The 21,384-nt window shown below is 49.4% G+C and overlaps 1 protein-coding gene across 1 annotated transcript in view; it reads right to left on the bottom strand.

Annotated features, from left to right (window-relative positions):
* Positions 1–21,384, bottom strand: part of prex2 (phosphatidylinositol-3,4,5-trisphosphate-dependent Rac exchange factor 2) — a 94,310-nt gene that overhangs the window by 35,875 nt on the left and 37,051 nt on the right. Inside the window, exons 10-20 of the mRNA XM_060045735.1 lie at positions 21,248–21,281; positions 20,999–21,197; positions 19,536–19,720; positions 17,299–17,460; positions 14,503–14,725; positions 13,198–13,405; positions 8,390–8,569; positions 7,100–7,194; positions 4,614–4,696; positions 3,387–3,477; positions 198–326 (exon numbers count right to left, since the gene is read on the bottom strand). Coding sequence (XP_059901718.1) covers positions 198–326; positions 3,387–3,477; positions 4,614–4,696; positions 7,100–7,194; positions 8,390–8,569; positions 13,198–13,405; positions 14,503–14,725; positions 17,299–17,460; positions 19,536–19,720; positions 20,999–21,197; positions 21,248–21,281 — 1,589 coding nt within the window. The remainder of the gene's footprint in view (positions 1–197; positions 327–3,386; positions 3,478–4,613; positions 4,697–7,099; positions 7,195–8,389; positions 8,570–13,197; positions 13,406–14,502; positions 14,726–17,298; positions 17,461–19,535; positions 19,721–20,998; positions 21,198–21,247; positions 21,282–21,384) is intronic.

The raw sequence follows: 21,384 nt of genomic DNA, 5'->3' as shown, positions 1-21,384 counted from the left end.
CAAAGTACAATATGAAACATATATTCAGCGATATGAGGTTTTTCTCATAACCTTAATATATGGCAATATCCACCCCCTCGAGTTTTCACATATTTATGTGTTTTCAATAAAATCTAATGGAGAGCAGAGCCAGTGTAGGCATCGTGGCAACCTCCGCTTTTGCATATTTCAACACTTTGAGTCTTGCGAGGGCTGACCTTCGACGAAGCGGCCGACGGTGTGTGTAAAGGCGTGCACGCTGCCCGGAAGGTTCCAGGGGTCCTGCTTCACGTGGAGGCGCAGCTTCTTGGTACAGTTCAGCCTGGGCTCCATCTCCTGCTGGAACTCTGACGCACGCACGCACACGCCAACACACACACACACACACACACAAACACAAACACACACATTAATGCAGGGCAGACAGGAGGGTCTTATTGTACATGCTTCAATCAGTCAGACTTCCCCTGATCCTCCACCAGCATTGTGTTGTGCCAAGTGATTGAGTGAGTGATTGAGTCAGAGAGAGAGAGAGAGAGAGAGAGGGAGAGAGAGAGAGAGAGACACACGAGAATGAGGAAGATAGAGAGAGAGAGTTGGTGTCTCTGATCTGTAAACCACACAGAGGACACTTTCCCTTTGGAGGGAGAAGAAGAGCAGTGTGTGTGTGTGTGTGTGTGTGTGTGTGTGTGTGTGTGTGATGAGCATTAACCACACATAAGTGAGCGGGAATTATCAACTTTGATCGAGGCTCTTGCATCGCCCCCCTCAGGGAAAATAGCTATGGCTATGTACATAAACAGTACATCCTGTGGACACAGGCGCATATGCACACTTACACACACACACACACATATGCCCACACACACACACAAACACACAGAAAGCCACATAAACAAGCCCACTTGCGGATCAAACATATCCCACACTCGATTGAAGAGCGTCTGAGCGGAGGGCACAGCACAGCATCAAGCTAGGGTGTTTGCAGAATAAAATTACTAAAACACTGAGGTAAAACAAACTCTTCATCTGTTTTCGGGGTTTTCAGATCACCAAGGCTAACGTCCACTTCCCCTCAAGGACCCCAAATCCTCCAACCCCGATAAAAGCCTTGAGTGAAGCCCTTGGGCTCAGCGGACAGCCAACGAGGTCCACCATCACAGCAACGTTGTTCATCGTAAAAAGTAAGACCGTCTCCTCGTCTCTGCCTGCGCGAAAACAGCCGCGTCTGGCAAACAGAGCTTTCTGCTAGCTAATCTGCAAAATATGCTACGCTATGGAAAAAACATTGAGTTCAAAACAGGCCATCGTGGGCAAGTATTGCCACCGTTTATTGTCGCCCAGTAGAAAGATAAGGGCTATATTTAGCGTCGCCTCTCTGCTACACGCCCTCCAAAGAGATAACATTTGCGAGTACAATAGATAATATACAGCCGTTGCCAATGTTTGGTTGAATATTGTGGCTGAATGGAGTGTGAAGGACAAACACCTACCAGGAATGAGTTTGATATACACTGATACAAACTAAACATAAGAAGGACCAATCTCCCATGGTCGCTCAGCTGTTTGGCTAACAACCAAGAAGATGTAGAGGGAAGATGAGGATGTTAATTGGCTTATTCCAGAGCTGTGGTGTGGGAGGGAAAGCAGAGGAACAGCTCAGGGGAAACCAGGGAGGATGATGAGGAGTGAGAGGAGAAGGTGGAGTTATGGAAGAAAGGGATGAGAGGGATCTGTCCCAGAAGGAGCACAGGAAGCAGTTATCTCTGGACTCTTCCTATACCCCGTCCCACATGTACCTTATCATGTTCCCACGCACACACACACACACACACACACACACACACACACACACACACACACACACACACACGTACAAGCGCACACCCACACACATACACACGTTATATGCACATACTTACATCCTCACAAACTAATCTATTTTCTTTCTTCAACACACATATGCACAAAAACACACAGACACAGACACACACACGCACACACACACACTGTGGCAGGAAGCAGCGGCCCAGTGCGTTGGGCGGTGGCCCGTCTGTTCTCTCCTGGTCTGTGGGCTCTGGGGGGTTTCTGGAGTCTCTTCAATGTTATCTTTCTCCTCTCCCACTGCCCTGACCCAGCCAAGGGGGCCCCAGAACACACAAGAACCAGAGCCGGGGCACAGGGCCAGGAACCCATCTACTTGGAGAGGAACATCAGCTAGGAGGAGGCGGGAGTGCCACAGACCAGCCAATCAGAAGGCAGCGTCAACGCTGATGTGTTTTTGGCAATAAACGTACCCTTAGCCAAGGCTTTTGACTTCTTAGGGACAAACAATAAGCACACACACCAAGTGTAAAAACCAGTGTGATCCACGAGTGACATCAACAAATCGAATTCATGCCAATGATGGTATGTGAATTCGGGTTATCATCCTGTAGTCTCTAAAACCACAATCTGACATTTTCCGCACTCTACAGGCTAACCTAACCAACGTGATGCTTCTGAATGTTTTATCCTCCGACACCTCAAGGGGATATGGTGTGGGTGAAGTTCGTCTGGATACTGATCAACTCACATGCCCAGCGGGGAGAGGAAGAGGAGGCAGGATGAATAATTGAATACATGTCTGGAGAAGGAGAGGACAGAGGAGAATGTCGACGAGAGACAATACTGAGTGATCCTTTCTTATTATGTCTTTCGTACTGATAAAGCCAATTGAACAGAATTTAAATGAATTCAGAGGGACAGAAAATAGAGAGAGAGAAAGAGAAAGAGAAAGAGAGAGAGAGAGAGAAAAAAAGAGACGGATAGAGGCCCCCTCCACACGGAGCCGAAACGGGCGAAACGATCCGGTTTCATTTTATGCGGTTCAGGAATATCTCCGTAAAGACGGATTCATTGCGAAACCGCATCGAACTGTAGAAACGCTGTAGTAAATATTCAAGGCACTGGTTCTCCACAGAAAAAAGTGGAGCGCATCAAGCCTGCGCGCATACAGCCTGCGCGCTGTATACAAACATTCGGTCAGTAGGAGATTCAAGCTTTTAAATTGAGCAGAGATACTTTTTAATGTACAGTTAGTAATTACATTTATCAAGGGGCTTTATTTTAAGCTACATGAAGAATACAAATAAAATAATAAATAAAAAATTCATCGCAACTCTGACGTCCCCCAGCTGGTGGGGGGCTATTGACGTCATCGTTTGCGTTTCAGGCGTCCACACGAATCCTAACACGAAACCGCATCGGTCCGGATGGATTTCAAACCACCTCCGAGGGTGGTTTCAGTAATGTGCGGTTTCTCGGGGCACCGGATTCGCCGGCTCCGTCTGGACGGTCGGCCGAAACGCACAAGACTTTTGCGGTTTCACCAAAAAACTTGTATCCTGTGTTTATGTGTGTTTTACCTTGTAGCCCTCTCCCGGGTGTGAAACATTTGGTCTGTTCGAAGGCGCGGCCCACCAGCGCCCCCCTCAGCATGCTGGTGATGGAGTCCACCTGTCAAGGTGAAGCACAGGACCAGCGTTACAAGGGCTACATGCACAACACGGAAAGACTCGTAACGAGAGAATGATTGGAGGAAATAACGTCAGCATTAGCATTCACTTCTTTAAGACCCACTCCTCGTTGCACGACTGGTCCAAACTGACAGACCGTTTTCTGTCAACATTGATGGACGATGATGTTATCTATGCGATGGCCTACGAGTTCAACAGCACCTGAATCGCTCAGTCACAAGTATGTAGTAATCATGACTTTAGTGCCCTCTATCTCACTTACTTACACACACACACACACACAAAACAAAAAGTATTCATCACGTGCACGTACACATGCACACACACACACACACACACACACACACACCCAGGGAGTGCATCTGCTGCATGTCAACAAAGCTGTGGAATCTGCTGAGCACTAAAAACGAATTCAGTGGAAAAGGGAATGCATGAGAAAACCGCCGCAGCAACACTTGCTTGTTTTCTGCTGCTTCGCTGCTTATGCTTCTCTTTCTCTTTTGTTTCAGAGGTCAACTTATGACTAGCTTTTCCTTCCTCACCGCAACTCAGCAACGGGGGGGGTTGAGAGAAGTTAAAACGTACATTTCCCAAACGTAAACCATATGACACTGATGACCCAAAGCCACTCAAACACTGAAACAACCCAGGGAAAGCAAACCACAACAAAACGTATAGGGCTCAAGAACAGTTCTTTACCCTGTGGTTGGATTTTATTCCCCTGACAGAATGATTTATACATGCCGTTATCAATAATTTGTGTTTTTTATATTATTTGTTGTAAAATGTCACAATACAGCCTCTGAATACTTTGAAAAGCCCTTACAAATTTATAAAACTAAACCATGTAAAGGGCACTGGTGGTTCCAGAATCCAGGCCATTAATCCTATAACTTCAATCTTATATATTACTAAATCAATCCTATGTTAGCTGTCAAATACAGCCATGGATAAGAGACAAACTAATGTAAACTAGAGTACAATAAGCTAAGCTTAGATAAGACTTAAACAGAACGGTCCTTGCATTAGCATCTTTTTCTTTAGCTAATACCTTTTTAATGGCTATCTTATTTCTATATATAGTTTCATAGCTGAGTGGGAGGCCAGCTGGCTCACCTGGCTGAACAGATGCTCCAGGAAGCCGTGGAGCTTCTTCTGCTTGTCGTGAGACAGCCACATGCTGCTGGGCATCTCATCCCCTGCAGAGAAGGATTAACCAATTAGAACCGCACCACGCCATACGGCAGCCAATCACAGCCCAGGACTGGAAACAGTGTTGAACTTTTAACTTCTGTTCATCATTTCTTTGCATTTTATAGTACATGGGGAAAAAGCTGAGATGTATCGAGAAATACACATGAAATACAACTTATGTCAATGTTTTAATGCACACCATGATAAACCAAAATAGTTTAAATTAATAAGGCTTGAAAAAAGATTTTTATAAAGTTTTATAAAGCCCTCGGTCAGCACCTGAGGTGGAACTATTAGCTGAATAAAAGTCCCTGTCCCTAGATTTGCTAATTAGCCCAATCTAGAGGTACAATTAATGAGCTGCTGTCAAAATACCCAAGGGATTTTACTTTCTTAAACCGGAATGGATCCCCACTGTCCAGTTGTGTTTATGCTTGTGCATGTGTGTGTGTGAGAATGAGTGTGTGTGTGTGTGTGTGTGTGTGTGTGTGTGTGTGTGTGTGTGTGTGTGTGTGTGTGTGTGTGTGTGTGTGTGTGTGTGTGTGTGTGTGTGTGAATAACTGCCAAGACAAATGTTTGACATGGCACACACAGCTTGGAAGTGCGTGTAGGTTTATGTGAGCGTATGAAAGTCAACGAGAGAGAGAGAGAGAGAGAGAGAGAGAGAGAGAGAGAGAGAGAGAGAGAGAGAGAGAGAGAGAGAGAGAGAGAGAGAGAGAGAGAGAGAGAGAGAGAGAGAGAGAGAGAGACTACGTTGTATCTTATTTTACTTTGGTGCTTTGGCAATGTATACGTAAGATACCAAGCTGATTAAGCCCTTTAAATTTCAATCTTGCGAGAGAGACAGAGGGACTTTGTCTGTTTGTGACAGAGAGCGTGCGTGACACAGAGATAGTTACGGGATGTCTGAGTGGATATACAGCTGTGGATACTCTAAGTGAGAGCTGTGACCGTACGCCTGCCACAGCCCATCAAATCACCAAGGGTTCTCTGTCTCTACCGCCCCAGGCTGTAACCATGACGATAGCCATAGTCATATTGAATGATATAATATCATATTGTCTGCTGTGCCGACTACTGTCCTATACCGGGCTGACTTCACGTCCTGCCCCCTTCCTGACATTAAGCAGGAGCTTTGTGTCACGCTTCAAACGTCCACACTGAATAATGAGGTTCAAATTGTATATTTCGCAAGAAGTAATTGGTGTGTGTGTCAAGTATGCGACAGGTGCAGTGGCGCAGGTTTTTCGATCTTCACGCTTCATTTCAGGCATTTTAGTGAGTTTTTATTCACCGTTGAGTGCTTTTTCTGCATAAATTTACCATGCAAATTTCTTTAATCATATAAAAAGAAAACAATGTAGGCACCAGGTGTCGATTCAAAATGTAATGGAATACAACGCAGGGAGGCTCTCAGGTATTCTGAATCGCTTTTAGATATGTATTCTACTCTAGATCTCCTTTTCCCCCCCTGCTGAGTCAGGATTTACTCTTCTGTCCTCTGTTGTGTCTTTTCTTTCGGGAATTCGTTTGTTGGTTTTTGGGAGTAAAAACAGACCCGGGTCTGAAGACAGAAGACCCGCCCCCCTGTCAGAAGCATTGTTGAGCCTTGTGAGTAACGGTACAGTGTTTTTCAAAATAAAAGTGCCCTGCCTCTTTCATGTTTTTATTGGGGGGACAAATGCACATGTTTTAGATATTGTAACATGTGCGTCCCATCCCAAAATAATCTCTTTAAGCGCTAAACCAAATATACAGTGTAGTGGTGAAGACAGCAGATTACTGATGCGTGGAGCAACATGAGATATAAAATAGTGTGTAAAGAAACAGCTTGAGAACCCTGCAGTGACAGAGTTGCTGCTCGCTCTTCCGCTGTAAGCCCCTGTTGACGGGAGCATAAATATCTGCCACCCGTCAAGACTGTGTTGCGATTTCTCATGAAACACCTCCACTCTCCCGTACACAGGTAACTTGTTTTCTAAACAGGTTCCAGCTAAATAAAATGCTTCCTTCAAGGTTGGGTACCTCTGGGGTCCTTCTCGTTTAGGCGCCCCCCCCCCCGTGTTTCACTTGGTGAAATGTTGCATTGCATTGTTGGTATCATGGACTATGGCTTGCCTCTGTGGGGCGCTTTGATGGCTCTGATGGTAAGTGTTTGTTTGCACGTGTGTGTGTGTGTGTGTGTGTGTGTGTGTGTGTGTGTGTGTGTGTGTGTGTGTGTGTGTGTGTGTGTGTGTGTGTGTGTGTGTGAGTGTGTGTTTGCATGTGCTTGTGTGTGTTCACGTGTGCGTGTGGTGTGTTTATTTGTGTCTGTATTTTTGTGTGTGTGTGTGTGTGTGTGTGTGTGTGTGTGTGTGTGTGTGTGTGTGTGTGTGTGTGTGTGTGTGTGTGTGTGTGTGCGTGCATACCTGAGTCCATCTCGTCACTGTGTACATAGGAGCTACAGTGACTGCTGCAGATGCTGGTGAATGAGGCGATGGAGTTTCTGTTGCTGTTGCAATCGCTGGAGAAAACACACATGTAAAAAAATGGCCTCTGTTAAGTATAACACTTTTCATCATGTGAGATGTTTAATGATATATTCCTTACATTTTTTAACCTCACAAACCCCCATGTTAACAGATATGATAATCTTTTTGTTTTAAGTATTGTAGGATAATAATAACTGCAGTATTATGCTCTGCAAAAGGCATTCAGACAATTCCCACCTGCCAATTAGGAAAGAAATATCCAATTTGGACAGGAACCATTTACAGGGGCAGGGACCGTGCGCTGACTTCAATATTATGATTCATGAGAATGAAAAGAATTAAAGAAGCTATTTCCATGTCCCTTGCTCTTCAACTATGGATTTTCTGCCTCGCTGCCGTAACACCGTATCTATTGTGTAATTATGCCGGAGGTTGGAGACACTCTGTCATTCTGTCACGAGCCCGGGCAGGAACAACCCATTACGGATTGACATTGATCTTTTAAATACGTTTTAAACCAAAACTTCTCCCTGAGGCTGCATTGGAAGGCAGTACTGAACATTCTCGTTTAAAGAGGGCCTTTCACTTAAACACACAAAGCTGGAATAAACTTCCTGGAGATCCGAGACTCGCTCCAAGCCTGACAGCATTATAATAAAGGTTACAAACGTTTATATTCACCTTCGCCCTCTGCTAAATTATAATTTGATACAAATGTTTCTCTTTTATTCCATTGTCTTTCATGCATTCTCTGAAATAAGGTTTTCATCTCGAAACTTTTATTGAATCTTTTAAATTCAATTGTTAAAATTCTTCTGTTTTATTTGACTACATGACATGTGTTTATGTGAATAACATCGTGTCTGCCTTGTGTATGAAACGCGCTGTATAAATTAAGTTGACTTGACCTGACCTGACTGATACGCAGTTGGGTCGTAACGAGAAGTAATCGTAGTCATCTCAGTTTCTTCACCCCACCACCACCAGCACCACCACCAGCACCACCACCACCACCAGCACCACCACCACCACCACCACCACCACCACCACCACCACCACCAACCCCTCCCCCATCACCCCAATCACCCCCACCACCACCCCCCCCACCAACCCCAACCATCACCCCCCCCCACCACCACCCCCACCACCACCAGTACCCCCACCACCACCCCCACCCCCACCCCCACCCCCACCCCCACCACCACCCCCAGAGCAAGGGGGCCTCACCTGTAGGAGTCCCGGTTGCTGATGGTGTCGTGGCCCGAGTCCTCCTGCTCGTCCCCGGCCACGTTGAAGCACACCTTCTTGCCGTTCTTCTCGCCCCGCTCGGCCTCGCTCTCCGGGGCGATCAAGCCCTCGGGGGTCTTGGCGTCCGTCGCGCCGGGGTGGCTGATGGACGACAGCAGGCTGAGGGGGGCGGGGGAGGAGAGGGTGAACACATGGATTACACGGATCAAAAAGGGAAGGACGCCATCGACCAGCGTCGGGCAATTCCTCCACTGGCCACCAGATGGCTTCCTGCACGACATCGGCTGTCATTGTTTCCACCTGTTGGTAACCATGGGACACTTTGTGTGGAGGCACAACTTCAGGACGTATTGCTCCGTCCTGAAGTTCCCTGTAGTCCTCTCTGAGCTTGTGTTTTGCTCCCAGGTGACTTTTGCTTGTCGTCTTTTGTCCTGATTATTTAACTGTTATTTGAGGCGACAGACTGTTGACCTGGATTGCTCGCCTTCCTGCTCTGAACTCAGCCTTCAGCACGCTCTGTTTCACTGTGATTGGTTCCGCACCAGAACCGGCAGTTCTGACACACTCACACGGGCCACCGTGATGGATTGGTCTGACTGAAATCACCTTATGGTTTTCACACCACAGGCAAAAGGGTCTTTGAAATAGAACTTCTTGCGAATCAAAATCATCATGTGAACACAGTACTATCTATCTATAAAAACATTTGTGGTAAAATAGTGGACATTGGGGAACAAATATGGACCTTGGGATTGAGTATTAAAAATACACGCCCTGCATCTGATCTCACTGTCAGTTACTATGGATCAAATCATCTGGCCAAGGGCTAAACGGTCAAATGAACACACAGTGTTTCACGACATGCACGTCCACGGAGGGGGGGGGGGGGGCAGGTGACGGCCTGGGCCCGGCTAAACCCCCTGCTTGTTTGTCTGCTCCGCTTCCGCGAAACAACAACATCCGATGGGCCGCAGCTCCTAGCGCATCACGACCCGTATTAATAGGTTCAAACGCCTGGAAAGAGAGTCCAGCTGTGTCAACAAGACGCCACAGCTCTCTCTCTCTCTCTCTCGCTTCCCCATCTCCTTCTCTCTCTCACTTCCCCATCTCCTTCTCTCTCCCCGGCCTCTCTCTCCTCTTTCGCTCCCCCATCTCCTTCTCTCCCCCCATCTCTCTCTCTCTCTCTCTCTCTCTCTCTCTCTCTCTCTCTCTCTCTCTCTCTCTCTCTCTCTCTCTCTCTCTCTCTCTCTCTCTCTCTCTCTCTCTCTCTCTCTCTCCCTCCCTCCCTCCCTCTCCCTCTCGGCCTGGTTTCTATCAGTGGACTATTGCCGTAGCAGGAAGAAGCGGCGGCATTGGGATATTTTCACAGTTGCGCCGACACATGGTGACCATTACTCCCAATAAATGCGAGGCTTGGACTTTTCTTCCTCCGCTTGTACGTTCGGATCCCCTCCCCTCCCCAGCCTCTCTCGTCGCTGACACGCAACGTCTGTTTATGCTTCGGCTTTCATGTCATCCGTGTCCGCGTACATTTTCCATTCTGTCATCACGCGAGGTGAGGTGGTGAGGGTGGGGGCGGTATAGTGGTATGCGCGCGAGTGTGTGTGTGTGTGTGTGTGTGTGTGTGTGTGTGTGTGTGTGTGTGTGTGTGTGTGTGTGTGTATCTAGATTAGAGGGCAGAGGGGAGTTAACTCCTCAACATATCTGAGGGACGTAAACAGCAGTGTTGCATGAAATAAATGTTCAAGCCTTTTCCACATTTTAAAAGCTTCTCCTGTTCTGTACCACCTCCTCAATTTTGAATACAAAAACAGCCACACACACACACACACACACACACACACACACACACACACACGGCCGACATGCCACAGGGATTAGCTCATTAAGGATTCGCTGTGCAGACCCCCTCTTCACACAGTGCCTCCGGAGTCAGATTGGCATTCCATCGCCATGGAGATGGCCTCACTACTCCCCCCCCCCCCCGCGGCTCCTGATTCACTGAGGGTTGATAAGGAAGTGGGACAAAGCTTCCAAGAGGGGGTGAAGAGAGCTGATGGTGATGACGGTGGTCCAATTTTGGTGGTTGTGGAGGTGGTGGCGAAGATGCTTGTGAAGGTGGGGGTGGTGACGAAGATGATGGTGTAGGTGGGGGTTGTTGTGATGATGGTGGTGGTTAAGGTGGTTAAAGTGGTGGTGAAATGATGGTGATGGAGGTGGAGGTTCTGGTGGTGGTGGGGTAAGTGTGTGGGGGGGTTGTTAGAGGTATCAAAGAACCAGAGGAATGGAGGAAGGGTCCCTGATAGGTAGAAAGGGTGAGGAAGTAGAGCAGGGAGAGAGAAAAAGGAGAGCGAGAGCAAAGTGCCCGAGGGCTCAAGATGAAGCCGTCCAAAAGGCTCAGATCTCCCACCGCTCCTGACATGGCACTGGCACATCACCGTAGCACGCCAGGCCCACATGCCAACCCCTACTCTGTCGACCCCTGCAGGTCCTCACCGTCTCTTCAATAGAACTACATGCAAGTAAGTATGAAGAAAAGCACACATCAATGCTGCACTATTTGGACACGGTGTCTTCATGTTTTTATCGGTTTGCAGTATGCTTTCGTCCCGGTTCGCTGTATGCTTTTATCCAACCAACACTCTGTAGCGAGGTCTCCAGGCCCTGTGGAGAGTCCAGGCTCCAGCAGCTACGGAATGGAGAGATCTCTGCCTGAACACGGATTCAGCCGAGGACTGCAAAGGAATGATGTTGTTGTGTCTACTTATAAATTAGAAAGGGATGTGTGTGTGTGTGTGTGTGTGTGTGTGTGTGTGTGTGTGTGTGTGTGTGTGTGTGTGTGTGTGTGTGTGTGTGTGTGTGTGTGTGTGTGTGCGCGCGCTATTGTTGGGCATAAATATAACATTAACATTTGAAAAGATCTATGGAACACCAAGAAAACTAATCGTACCAAAAAACATATTGGATAAGTTCCAAACGTTTCTGCCCTCTGCCACCCTTGGGGAACTGATGACTATGCTAACTCCCCCCCTTGGAGAAGCCAGCAGAGCCAAAGATTATCACGGAGGTCACAGCTACTCAGCGAGGCTACGGCTACTTGGTCATCACAGCGGACGTGAGCTGCGACCATCACCAGCTCATCTTCACAGTTGCATGCATGGGTGTGAGCAATGTTTTCATTAACTGAATTAGATTGTGAAATGGCGTCTCATTAAATAGATTGTGGTAGAGTGATTGTCATCACGCTTTAATTGGGTGTTTCGGTTCATGAAAATATTATGAGGGAATGTCTAAGAGATCGGAGTGTGTGTGTGTGTGTGTGTGTGTGTGTGTGTGTGTGTGTGTGTGTGTGTGTGTGTGTGTGTGTGTGTGTGTGTGTGTATGGATATTTAGAAGTGTGTTTGCATGTGCATGTGTGTCTGTGCATGTGTATTTGTGTGTGGGTTGGTTTGTCTGTGTGTGTGTGTGTGTGTGTGTTTGCTGTCATGTGTGCGTGTGTGAGGCCTATCATGAGTTTTTGCGTGTGTGTGTTTGCGTGTCCGTGATGCCGTAGCAGCATGTATGCATGCCCCTGTGCATAGATGAATGAGTGTGTGTGTGTGTGTGTGTGTGCGCGTGCGCGTGTGCGTGCGCGCGTGTGTGTGTGTGTGTGCACGCGTGCATGTAACTGTGTTTCATTGTAAGTCAATGGCATTTCCAGAGTGCACCTGGTCTCCTAAAACGCCCTCTACTTCATTGACATTGAACTTCCTGTTTGGTGTGGAAGTGGGGGGGAGGGAGGGACCCCAGGCTAGGTCCCCCACTTCCCGACCACAACCTTGTGCACCTCGAGACAATGGCACTCTGGACATGGAGCCACTGGCCAGGAAGCCTTTCTTTCACAGTGCACATATTGTTTTTGGTGTGTGTGTGACTGTGTGTGTGTGTGTGTGTGCGGCGTGCGCGTGTGTGCGCGTGTGTGTGTGTGTGACGCCACGGTTGCATTCCCGAATTAAACATGTGAAATGGGCACTGTTGTTTACTCTTTAAATATATTAAACTTTTTCTCTTTACACACACTCACAACACAAAACAGGCACATGCACACAAACACACAGAACACAAGTGTATTTATGCATACACACTCGCACACACACACCTATACACAGCCACCCACCCAGGTGTTGGTGGTAAGCTGAGGTATTCATACTAAAAGCCAGATGCAGCACTTTGTCCGAGGTGACCGGCAGCTGCTTTATGAGGTGTTTGCGTTTGAAAGGCGATTCAACAAGGGAAAAGGAAATCACCAGAGACCTGTTATTTTCATCGATAAGGAAACGGCTTTCAGAAGATTAGTGAGATATGTTTTGCCTTCACTGCACTGCAGAGTGTTGAACAAAAAATTGTGGACAACTTCAACGAAATACACCCATTCCTCTGATGTGGATGTTAGCTTCAAGATATTGACAAAAGAGATAACAAATATAAATCACGTTAACCAGTAGTGACTTAATCATTAGTGAGCCTATAAGTTCATCTTATTTGTGTCTGCATGTGAGTGTGTGCACACGCGCGTGTATGTGTGTGTGTGTGTATGCTTGCACATTGTGTGTATGTGTGTGTGCATCTCTTTCACATCTGTGTGTGCGCCTACATGCATGTTTGTGTGCACGGCCTCTGTGTGTGCTTGTGTGTGTGGGCGTGTCTAAATCGGAATCTATGCATCTGCATGTGTGTGTGCGTGTGTGTGTGTACGTGCACTCATCAACCCATTTCCCCCCTCCCCCCGGGTTGTGCGCCCCACTCACTCGTGGATCTGGGCGGCGTGCGTGTCCATCTCCTTGACGACGGTGGTGAGCTTGGCGACCAGCTTTTGGTAGGCGTCCAGGGTCTGCAGGTCCTCCTCCCGCAGGAGGAAGCGCAGGCCGTGGCCCTCCGTGCGGCCCAGGCTGTGGCCCGACGGGGCCGCCATGGTGGTGATGGTGTGCTGGGCGTACACCATGGGGCTCACCTTACCTGGGGGAGGAGAGAGAGCCCAGGGGAAACAGAGGCAGAGTGAGGAGCCTGCTAGGAGACGGCTGGGGGCCGGCTTGGCTCAGGAGGTAGAGCGGACCGTGGACTTGTGACAAGACGGTTGCTAGTTCGAACCCAGAGTGTGGAGGTGTCCCTGAGCACAACACCTAACCCTAACTGCTCTTCACGAGCTGGCTGTCTCCTTGCATCGGTGAGTCCGCCGTCAGTGTGTGGATGAACTGTTTTAAGTCGCTTTGGATAAAAGCGAATGCTAAAGGCCCCTAAATGTAAATGGCGGACTGTGTTTGTTTTCCCATTCAGCTGAGGCTGAACTGAGGAAGGTCTTGCCTGAATACGGATCAAGCAAAGAATAATGTAACAACAACCACAGAACAAGCTGTGATAGAAGGAGCCTATTACCTAACAGTTGGTATTGTTGTGTTTCCAATTTGTAGACCATTATTCTATTATATTCAGAACGTAACCATCCTTCGTGGTTGGGTGAAGAACGTTGGTTTTTAGAGCCGTTGAGGACGCAGCAATTGCACAAACAATCATATGCAAGGGAAATCGTATACATTTTATCACAGTGAAGCAAAATTATGGCAGGAATTGAAAGGAATAGAACGCAACAGTCTATGACCAAAATTCATTACGTTCAACCCTTAATAACTTTTTAATGAAATCTAAACGTCAAGCAGGACCTCGGAAAATCAATTATATGAAGATGAACGAGCAACAAGCAACGGAGATCCTAATCGAAGTACGTTAAAAGTGATTGGCTTTGCATTAAGAGAATGAAAACACTTTCTGCTCCTGGGGACTTGGTGAGTGGTGATCCTACATCGAACCACCGCGTACCACCTAAAGGCCGTCAGAGGAACTACAGTTTAGTCCCATCCAACGTGTACCACCTAAAGGCCGTCAGAGGAACTACAGTTTAGTCCCATCCAACGCGGACCACCTTAAGGCCGTCAGGGGAACAAGTCTAGTCTCAACCGCAAACCACCTAGAGGCCGTCCGAGGAACTACAGTTTTGTCTCCACCGCGTACCGCCTAACGGCCCGTCATGCCAGTCTCCCATTGGCTCTCCTCCTCACCGTGCTCGGCGCTGCTCCGCCCCCCTCCCTCCATGGTGTTCCTGCGGCTGTCCAGCTGCACCCCGAAGGCGCTGCCCAGCGAGGTGGTGGTCTTGGGGTAGGACACCTCCATCACGTTCACGTGGCAGTTGGTGGGGCAGAAGTCGCTGCTGTGCAGCGGGGATACCTTGGTCTTGGCCTGCTTGAAGGTGGGCCACGCCCGGTTCCTGAGCACGCGGGCAAACTGGAGCAAGAGGAGGAAGAGGAGGCGAAGGAGAAGGAGAGCAAGAGCAGGAAGAGGGAGGAGCAGGAGGAGAGGGAGAAGATGGAGAAAAGGGAGGAGGAGGAGCAGGAGGAGGGGGAGAAGATGGAGAAAAAGAAGGAGGAGGAGCAGGAGGAGGGGGAGAAGATGGAGAAAAAGAAGGAGGAGGATCAGGAGGAGAAGGAGATAAAGAAGAACCAGAAGGAGGAGGAAGAGGAGGAGAAGGAGGAGGAGAAGGAGATAAAGAAGAACCAGAAGAAGGAGGAAGAGGAGGATGATGAGGAGAAGGAGGAGAAGCGCAAGAGCAGGAAGGGGGAGGAGCAGGAGTAGAAGGAGAGGATAGAGAAAAATAATGAGGAGGAGCAGGAGAAGAAAGAGAAAGAGGACAAGAAGGAGGCGGAAGAGGAGGAGGTGGAGCTGTGAGTTAGCTGGTGTTCACTATAGGTTTCTGACCCAACCCAAGGGTTGTAGTTTACTGCAGTATACATTAGACACACTTTATTAAAATCTTCATGTTCTTTGGGAAAGTGTTGGGGCTAAGGTGTTTGACCCCCAGCCATAAAGTTCTGGGTTTGATCTTGAGTGTCCACAGCCCACCCCAGTAGGCATCCTTCAGCGATACGTCGCTAACCCCTTCATGCTTATTAATGATATTGAACCACTGTACGTCGTATCGCATAAAATAATTGAATTCTCAAGGAGAAAATAGCAAATGCACAATATACATCCAAACATCAGGAGGGAGTGATATGGACTGATCCGATCCAATGACATCAGAGGAACAGGCAGACGCTATCCAACCCCACACGGCATCCAGGACCAACCAGCTGGACTCCATTCCCCCAACAGCTCATCCCACAGCGAGGGGTCGTGACCCCTTGCTCACCCAGCAGGTGATCAGACCCCCCCCCCCCCCATGTAATTCTCAATATTGGGGACGCCTGGGGCCCGGGCCAGAGGGGGAGGAGGAGGGGGAGGAGGAGGGGGAGGTGGGGGAGCCGTGTCCATACACATAACCCACGCACGGGATCGTCTGGAACGTTCCCCAGGCCTGCACTTTCCTTGAACCGTCCTCCCCGCGATCATGTGCCCGACTTCCTGTCAGGGACGCTACGCAGCCGGCAGATAACACAGCGTAAGCCAGAGGGGGGGGGGGGGGGGGGAGGGGGGGTTGCTTCACCGACGCGGGCCCCTGTATACGTTAGGAAGGCGGCCCCGACTAAACACTGTCAGAGTGGCGCTCACGGGCTCACGAGCGCTGCCGAGGTGGATCCCGATTGGCTGGAGTGGTTTTTCAACATATCTTCTTCTTTGTCGGCGAGTCCGACCCTTTTTTTTTTTTATAGGTCTCTGGAAGGTTGCAGGAATGCCCCTGAAGATGAAAGGGGGGGGGGGGGGGGGGGGTTGGGGCCATCCTCACTCCCTCACTCTCTCACTCTCACACTCTCTATCCCTTTGTTCCCTCGCTCTCAGTCTTCGCCCCACGGCCGTGTCGCTGTGTTTCTCTCCTTAAAACTCCTAATTGCCCTCCCCCTCTCTCCCTCTCCCACTGGGGGTCTGAGAAGGAATTCTCCCCCTCGGAGCAGGAGGGGGGGGGGGGAGCCGGCCCGCCTTAGCGAGGGCTATTTATAACCCGTGGGTAATTAGTTCAAGGCCATTGTGAAGTTTGGTCAGATCTCGTGGGCTCCGCTCTCAAGCGCTCCGCTCCTGCGTTCTGTTTCTCCGCACACACACAGGGCCACCGACGGGACCGGTGGAGCACACAGAGGGGAAGACGACACGCACAAACGCACACACACACACTTAATGCACACACACACACCCTCACACAGGCACACTAAATGCACACGCAAACACAAAGCTACACAAAATTAACACAAGCACACACACAGATACATAAGAGGCATCCACACACACACACACACACACACACACACAAACACATACACACACACACACATATACACAAACACAAGGCAATGTCAAACTGCTCGTCCTAGTGCGTCCTCCTTCCTGCCAGGGCTCCAAGAGCCGACTGCACTTCCACACAGAAGCCTGAAAAACCTCCATGCTGTTGTTGTTGTTGCTATTGTTGTTGTGTACGTAGCCGGTGACCAGCTCATGTCTCTGACTTGTTAACAGCTGTACATATATAAGCTATTCAATTATCTTATCCTTTCTTGATTTTGGTTTCCTTCGAACAATAAAGTAATCTTTATCTCAGCCCCATCTAAACTATGAGCTGCTAGCTGGAATGAAAACAGTTTCTGGAAGACTTCGGCCCAATCTGCAAATTCTCCTCTAACGTTTATAGCCCATGGAGGCAGAAGACACACCCCTATCAAACCACCAACGACCTGGATGTCCCCCATTCCCACAGCGTACAGCCTACATAACAGACCATTAACGGTAACTAAATGTACCGGCCTATGGGGCCACACCCCCTTAAAGGTTGTATCCTACAACGCTCGCCACACACACACTGACTGTCACGGTGGGGAGACGAGGCGTCAGACCTAAAGGCAGCCCCTGGTGTGTTTTGGGGGGGGGCTCACCTTCCGGTAGTTGGCGAGCCGGCGGCTGACGTGCTCCAGCCTCTCGCCACACAGCGCGGCGAGCCGAGACCGCAGCTCCTCCGGGATGACGTCACAGCTGGAGCTCAGCCGGCCGCACATCTGCACCAGCGTGTCGTCGTTACGCGCCAGAGCCTCCAGGATCTGTGGGGGGGGGGGGGGGGGAGAGGGGGGGACAGGGGACGGTGGGTACGTCGCAAGAGGTGCCCTAACCCCGGTAAAGTGAACGAGCCACTGGGAGGAGCGCCAGGGACAGGCCTTCTTGGTTTGTGGTCTGATGTGCGTTGTTGTTCACTCGGAAGCCAACCAGCGACCTTGTAAGGGAAGAAACATTTTTAGGTACCTATTTGGCGAAACAGGGGATCTGTAAGCAGGTGATTGGCTACACAAACTCATCAAGTTCTGAGAGAACATATTAAGACTGCTGGAACCGAGATGACATTTTCATCGCTCCACAATTCATCACATCGGGCTCTGTTTCGCTTGGCAGGTTGAACTCCCCGAGCGTTGCAGTGAGGGGTGTGGTCATGGGGCAGGCCCCCGGGGGGGCAGCAGCATGGGAGGATCGCGGGGCTGCACTGTGCTGTACGGAGACCGGGGGACTGGGAGGAGGCCGTGATGGCAGGGGGGGGGGGGGGGGGGGGGAGAGATCAGATGCGGAGCACGAGAGGAAAAAGAAAAAACATCTCCTCTGCTGCCTTTGAGTCTTTGAAAGACATACTCGCTGGAGGAGCGGGAGGAAGAAAGAGGAGGAGCTCCCGAGCAGGAAGAGGGCCGAGGCACAAGGACAACAAGGCGCTCCGCAGTGTAAGCAGCATTAGGATTCACACAGCGCCCACCTCTCCACAGGGGGGGGGGGGGGGGGGGGCTCCGCGCGCACCGGGGCAGCAGATGTTTACGATCATGCTAAAAATGACTTCCACTTCAGAGGGAAGGGGAGCTGTTCCCCGTCAAAGGAGGAGACATGACAGGGAAAACAGGCCGGTACAAGGCACCGATTCGGGACGAGTGGTTTTCGTAACGATTTCCGACAGCTCTGTGGTGCTTGTGACTCGGGACTTTGAGGCTGGAACGCGCCCGGAGATCCTTCCCTAATCCGTCTTGATTAAGGCTTCCAGGACGTCCCCGGCACCGGGGAGACACGGCCGTTTATCGAGGCGTCTCCGTCCTTGATCAATAAGGATTAAAGACGGCGTGATTGCGTCTGGGATGCAGACGGCCCATCCTCCTGAGATTTGAGCATTGGTTTCGGTTGGGGGGGGGAAGGCGCTGTCTAAAGCAGCCAGTGTCAAGGGCTCCCATCAACATGGCAAGGAGCACGTGGTGATTTAGCTGTGGCTTTAAGTGTGTGGCTAAAGATTAAAGGGTGATGGGATGTGTGCATTCCAGGACACACATGTACCCCATACCCATTTTACACTGAAGATTCTACGCTGGAAACTCCTTCAAAAACAAATATTGATCAATAGGAATAGAGAATTCAAAGTTCAGAGGCACCAGCTTTAGATGATTAGGAGAAAAGGGTTAAGGACGATAATGAGGATTTTTACATAAGGCTTTGATTCAAGATTTAGGTTTTGTTTTATTCGTTTTATGATCACAAATAAACCAAAACCTGACTTATACAACACTGTGCTCCGCTGTTGTGTGTCAGGGGATTGATGGAGTAAGCGCGCGAGAGAGAGAGAGAGAGAGAGAGAGAGAGAGAGAGAGAGAGAGAGGAAAGGGTCTAACAGACTTGTTTGTGTGGTTCCTGTTCAGTCCTGAAGTGACCTGCAGCTCTTGAGCTTGGCGAGACAAGTGAGTTAACGAGAGGAAAGACAAGAAAAATAGTTGGCTCTGAATGTTGTGCAGCTTTGTGACTGGAATAACGAGAGGCGGGGACCGTAAATGAATAAACGCATTCATACCACAGGTGCCCCAAGCCATTGAACCACAGAATGTACAGAATGTGGATGCAGCGTCACCCACACACGACCGTATGAAGCGCAGATTACTGGAGGGGACGCCGCCATTGATTGAGATTTATGCAACCATCAGGGGAAAAGGTCGATAGTTGGCACAACCTGAATCCCTGATTTGCAGTGTTCCAGGGACCACACACAGATTCACGACTTAACAACTTTCCAAGGAATAAAAAGGGTCAAACGGGTACGTGAAGATGAAGTAGGCACTGAGATCCTATCCACAACAGGGGGGGGCGGGGGCTGCGTACGCACCTTGGCGGTGAGGTTGAAGAAGCCCTTGGGCTCCACCATCTTCTCCAGCACGTGGCACTTGATACCGGCGGTGCTGTCGTAGTCGTACGCCACACCGTACTCCAGGTGCACGTTGTCCACCGTCAGACTCACCAGCTCCTTCTTGCCGTCGATGATGGCGATGGTGTTGAACTTGTCCATCACCTCTGTGGCACGGAAACACACACACACACACACACACACAAGGACACACACAAAACAACACACAATGAAGCTAAGCACGTACACTGGAGTGGGTTCAACACACACACACACACACACTCACAAGCATGCACACGCAGGGAAACGCATGCATGCACGCACACACACATACACACACACAAGCACACACTCACATACATACACACACACAGAAACTCATGCACACGCATGCATTGCACACACACACAAACACACCCACACACACACACACACACACACACACACACACACATGCACACACACACACACACACACACACAGAGCCAGAAAGAGGCCAATCATACACACACGCATGCACTAACTCACACGCAGGCTTGCGTCAAGCGAGCACACATGTCAAATAATCATGAATAAAAACAACGCCAAAGTGCACGACGGTTAATAAGTAATATCTTAACCATCTGCTTTGTAGCGCATTGGTAGAGTTCCAGCGGTTATATCCACTGTTTCATTTCAGAAGGAGCACATGTGTTCATGGTTCCCTCCCTGCCTTGCTTCTCCTCCAGCGGAGAGATGACGAGCCACTGCAATCAGGCAGGGCTTCAGCTGACGTGATGACTAGCTACATCCCCATTAAGACCTTGCCGGGCTGTTTATCACAAAGGGAAAAGCGTCCCGTGTTTGACTCTCTCTCTAGAGGATTGGTAAAGCTTGGTACGGAACGGGGAGAGGGGAACAGGGTATTGATTAACCCTCAATAAACCAGAGGAGGGCCTGGTTGTTGGTGCTATAATGTGCTCCAGATGAGACGCAGTTATCGCCCGCTGCGTTCGCTCAAAGCCAAAAGGTTGTTTAGTGTTCCACACTATTCGTTTCCATGCACGGAATGTGTGTTCACCAATCCTCCACCATCACCTGGAGCTAAACTACGCTATCTACACGCAAAGTTCTCAGTCTCAAACCACTTAATCTTCATGATATGTGTGTGTTTGTGTGGAGCGGTTGGTGTGCGTGTGTGTTTACCTAAACACTTTGGCCTGAGAGAGAGAGAGAGAGAGAGAGAGAGAGAGAGAGAGAGAGAGAGAGAGAGAGAGAGAGAGAGGCAAAGAGAGAGAGAGATGCATGCTTTTTTTGCAGTGTACATTGCAATGCACATTTTCAACAGACAGAACGTTAAGAGAATCTATAGGAAACAAGCAAAGCTCAAAGTAAAAGAGTCAAATAGAGGAGAGAATCGGCGGAAAGAGAGAGAAAGAGAGAGACGGCGAGGCAGCGAGCGTCACCTTCCACTTTGCACTCGAACCCGTCCTCGTTCTCCTCCGCCGAGCGCTTTTGGTTCGACTTCCTCTCGTCCTCCTGAGCGCTCTCGTTGTTGTTGTACACCCACTTAATAGTGTCCTGCTGCATGGAGACACGCACACGCGCACACACACACACACGTGCACACACACGTGCACACACACGCGCACACACACACACACACACACACACACACACACACACACACACACACACACACACGCACAGTTAACCATGCAGTCCATCAATGACAGCACCATGTCACAGCTAATGATGTCATCGTGTCATTATAATCCACAGCAATTCACAGCAATCTCTGGTACCGGTCATTAAGGATCGGGTAACGGCAATTAGGGGCTCCAGGGTCCCT

This window comes from Gadus macrocephalus, chromosome 23 (genome assembly GCF_031168955.1).
Source record: "Gadus macrocephalus chromosome 23, ASM3116895v1".
Taxonomy (NCBI): domain Eukaryota; kingdom Metazoa; phylum Chordata; class Actinopteri; order Gadiformes; family Gadidae; genus Gadus; species Gadus macrocephalus.
This window is presented reverse-complemented; position numbering and strand designations above follow the sequence as displayed.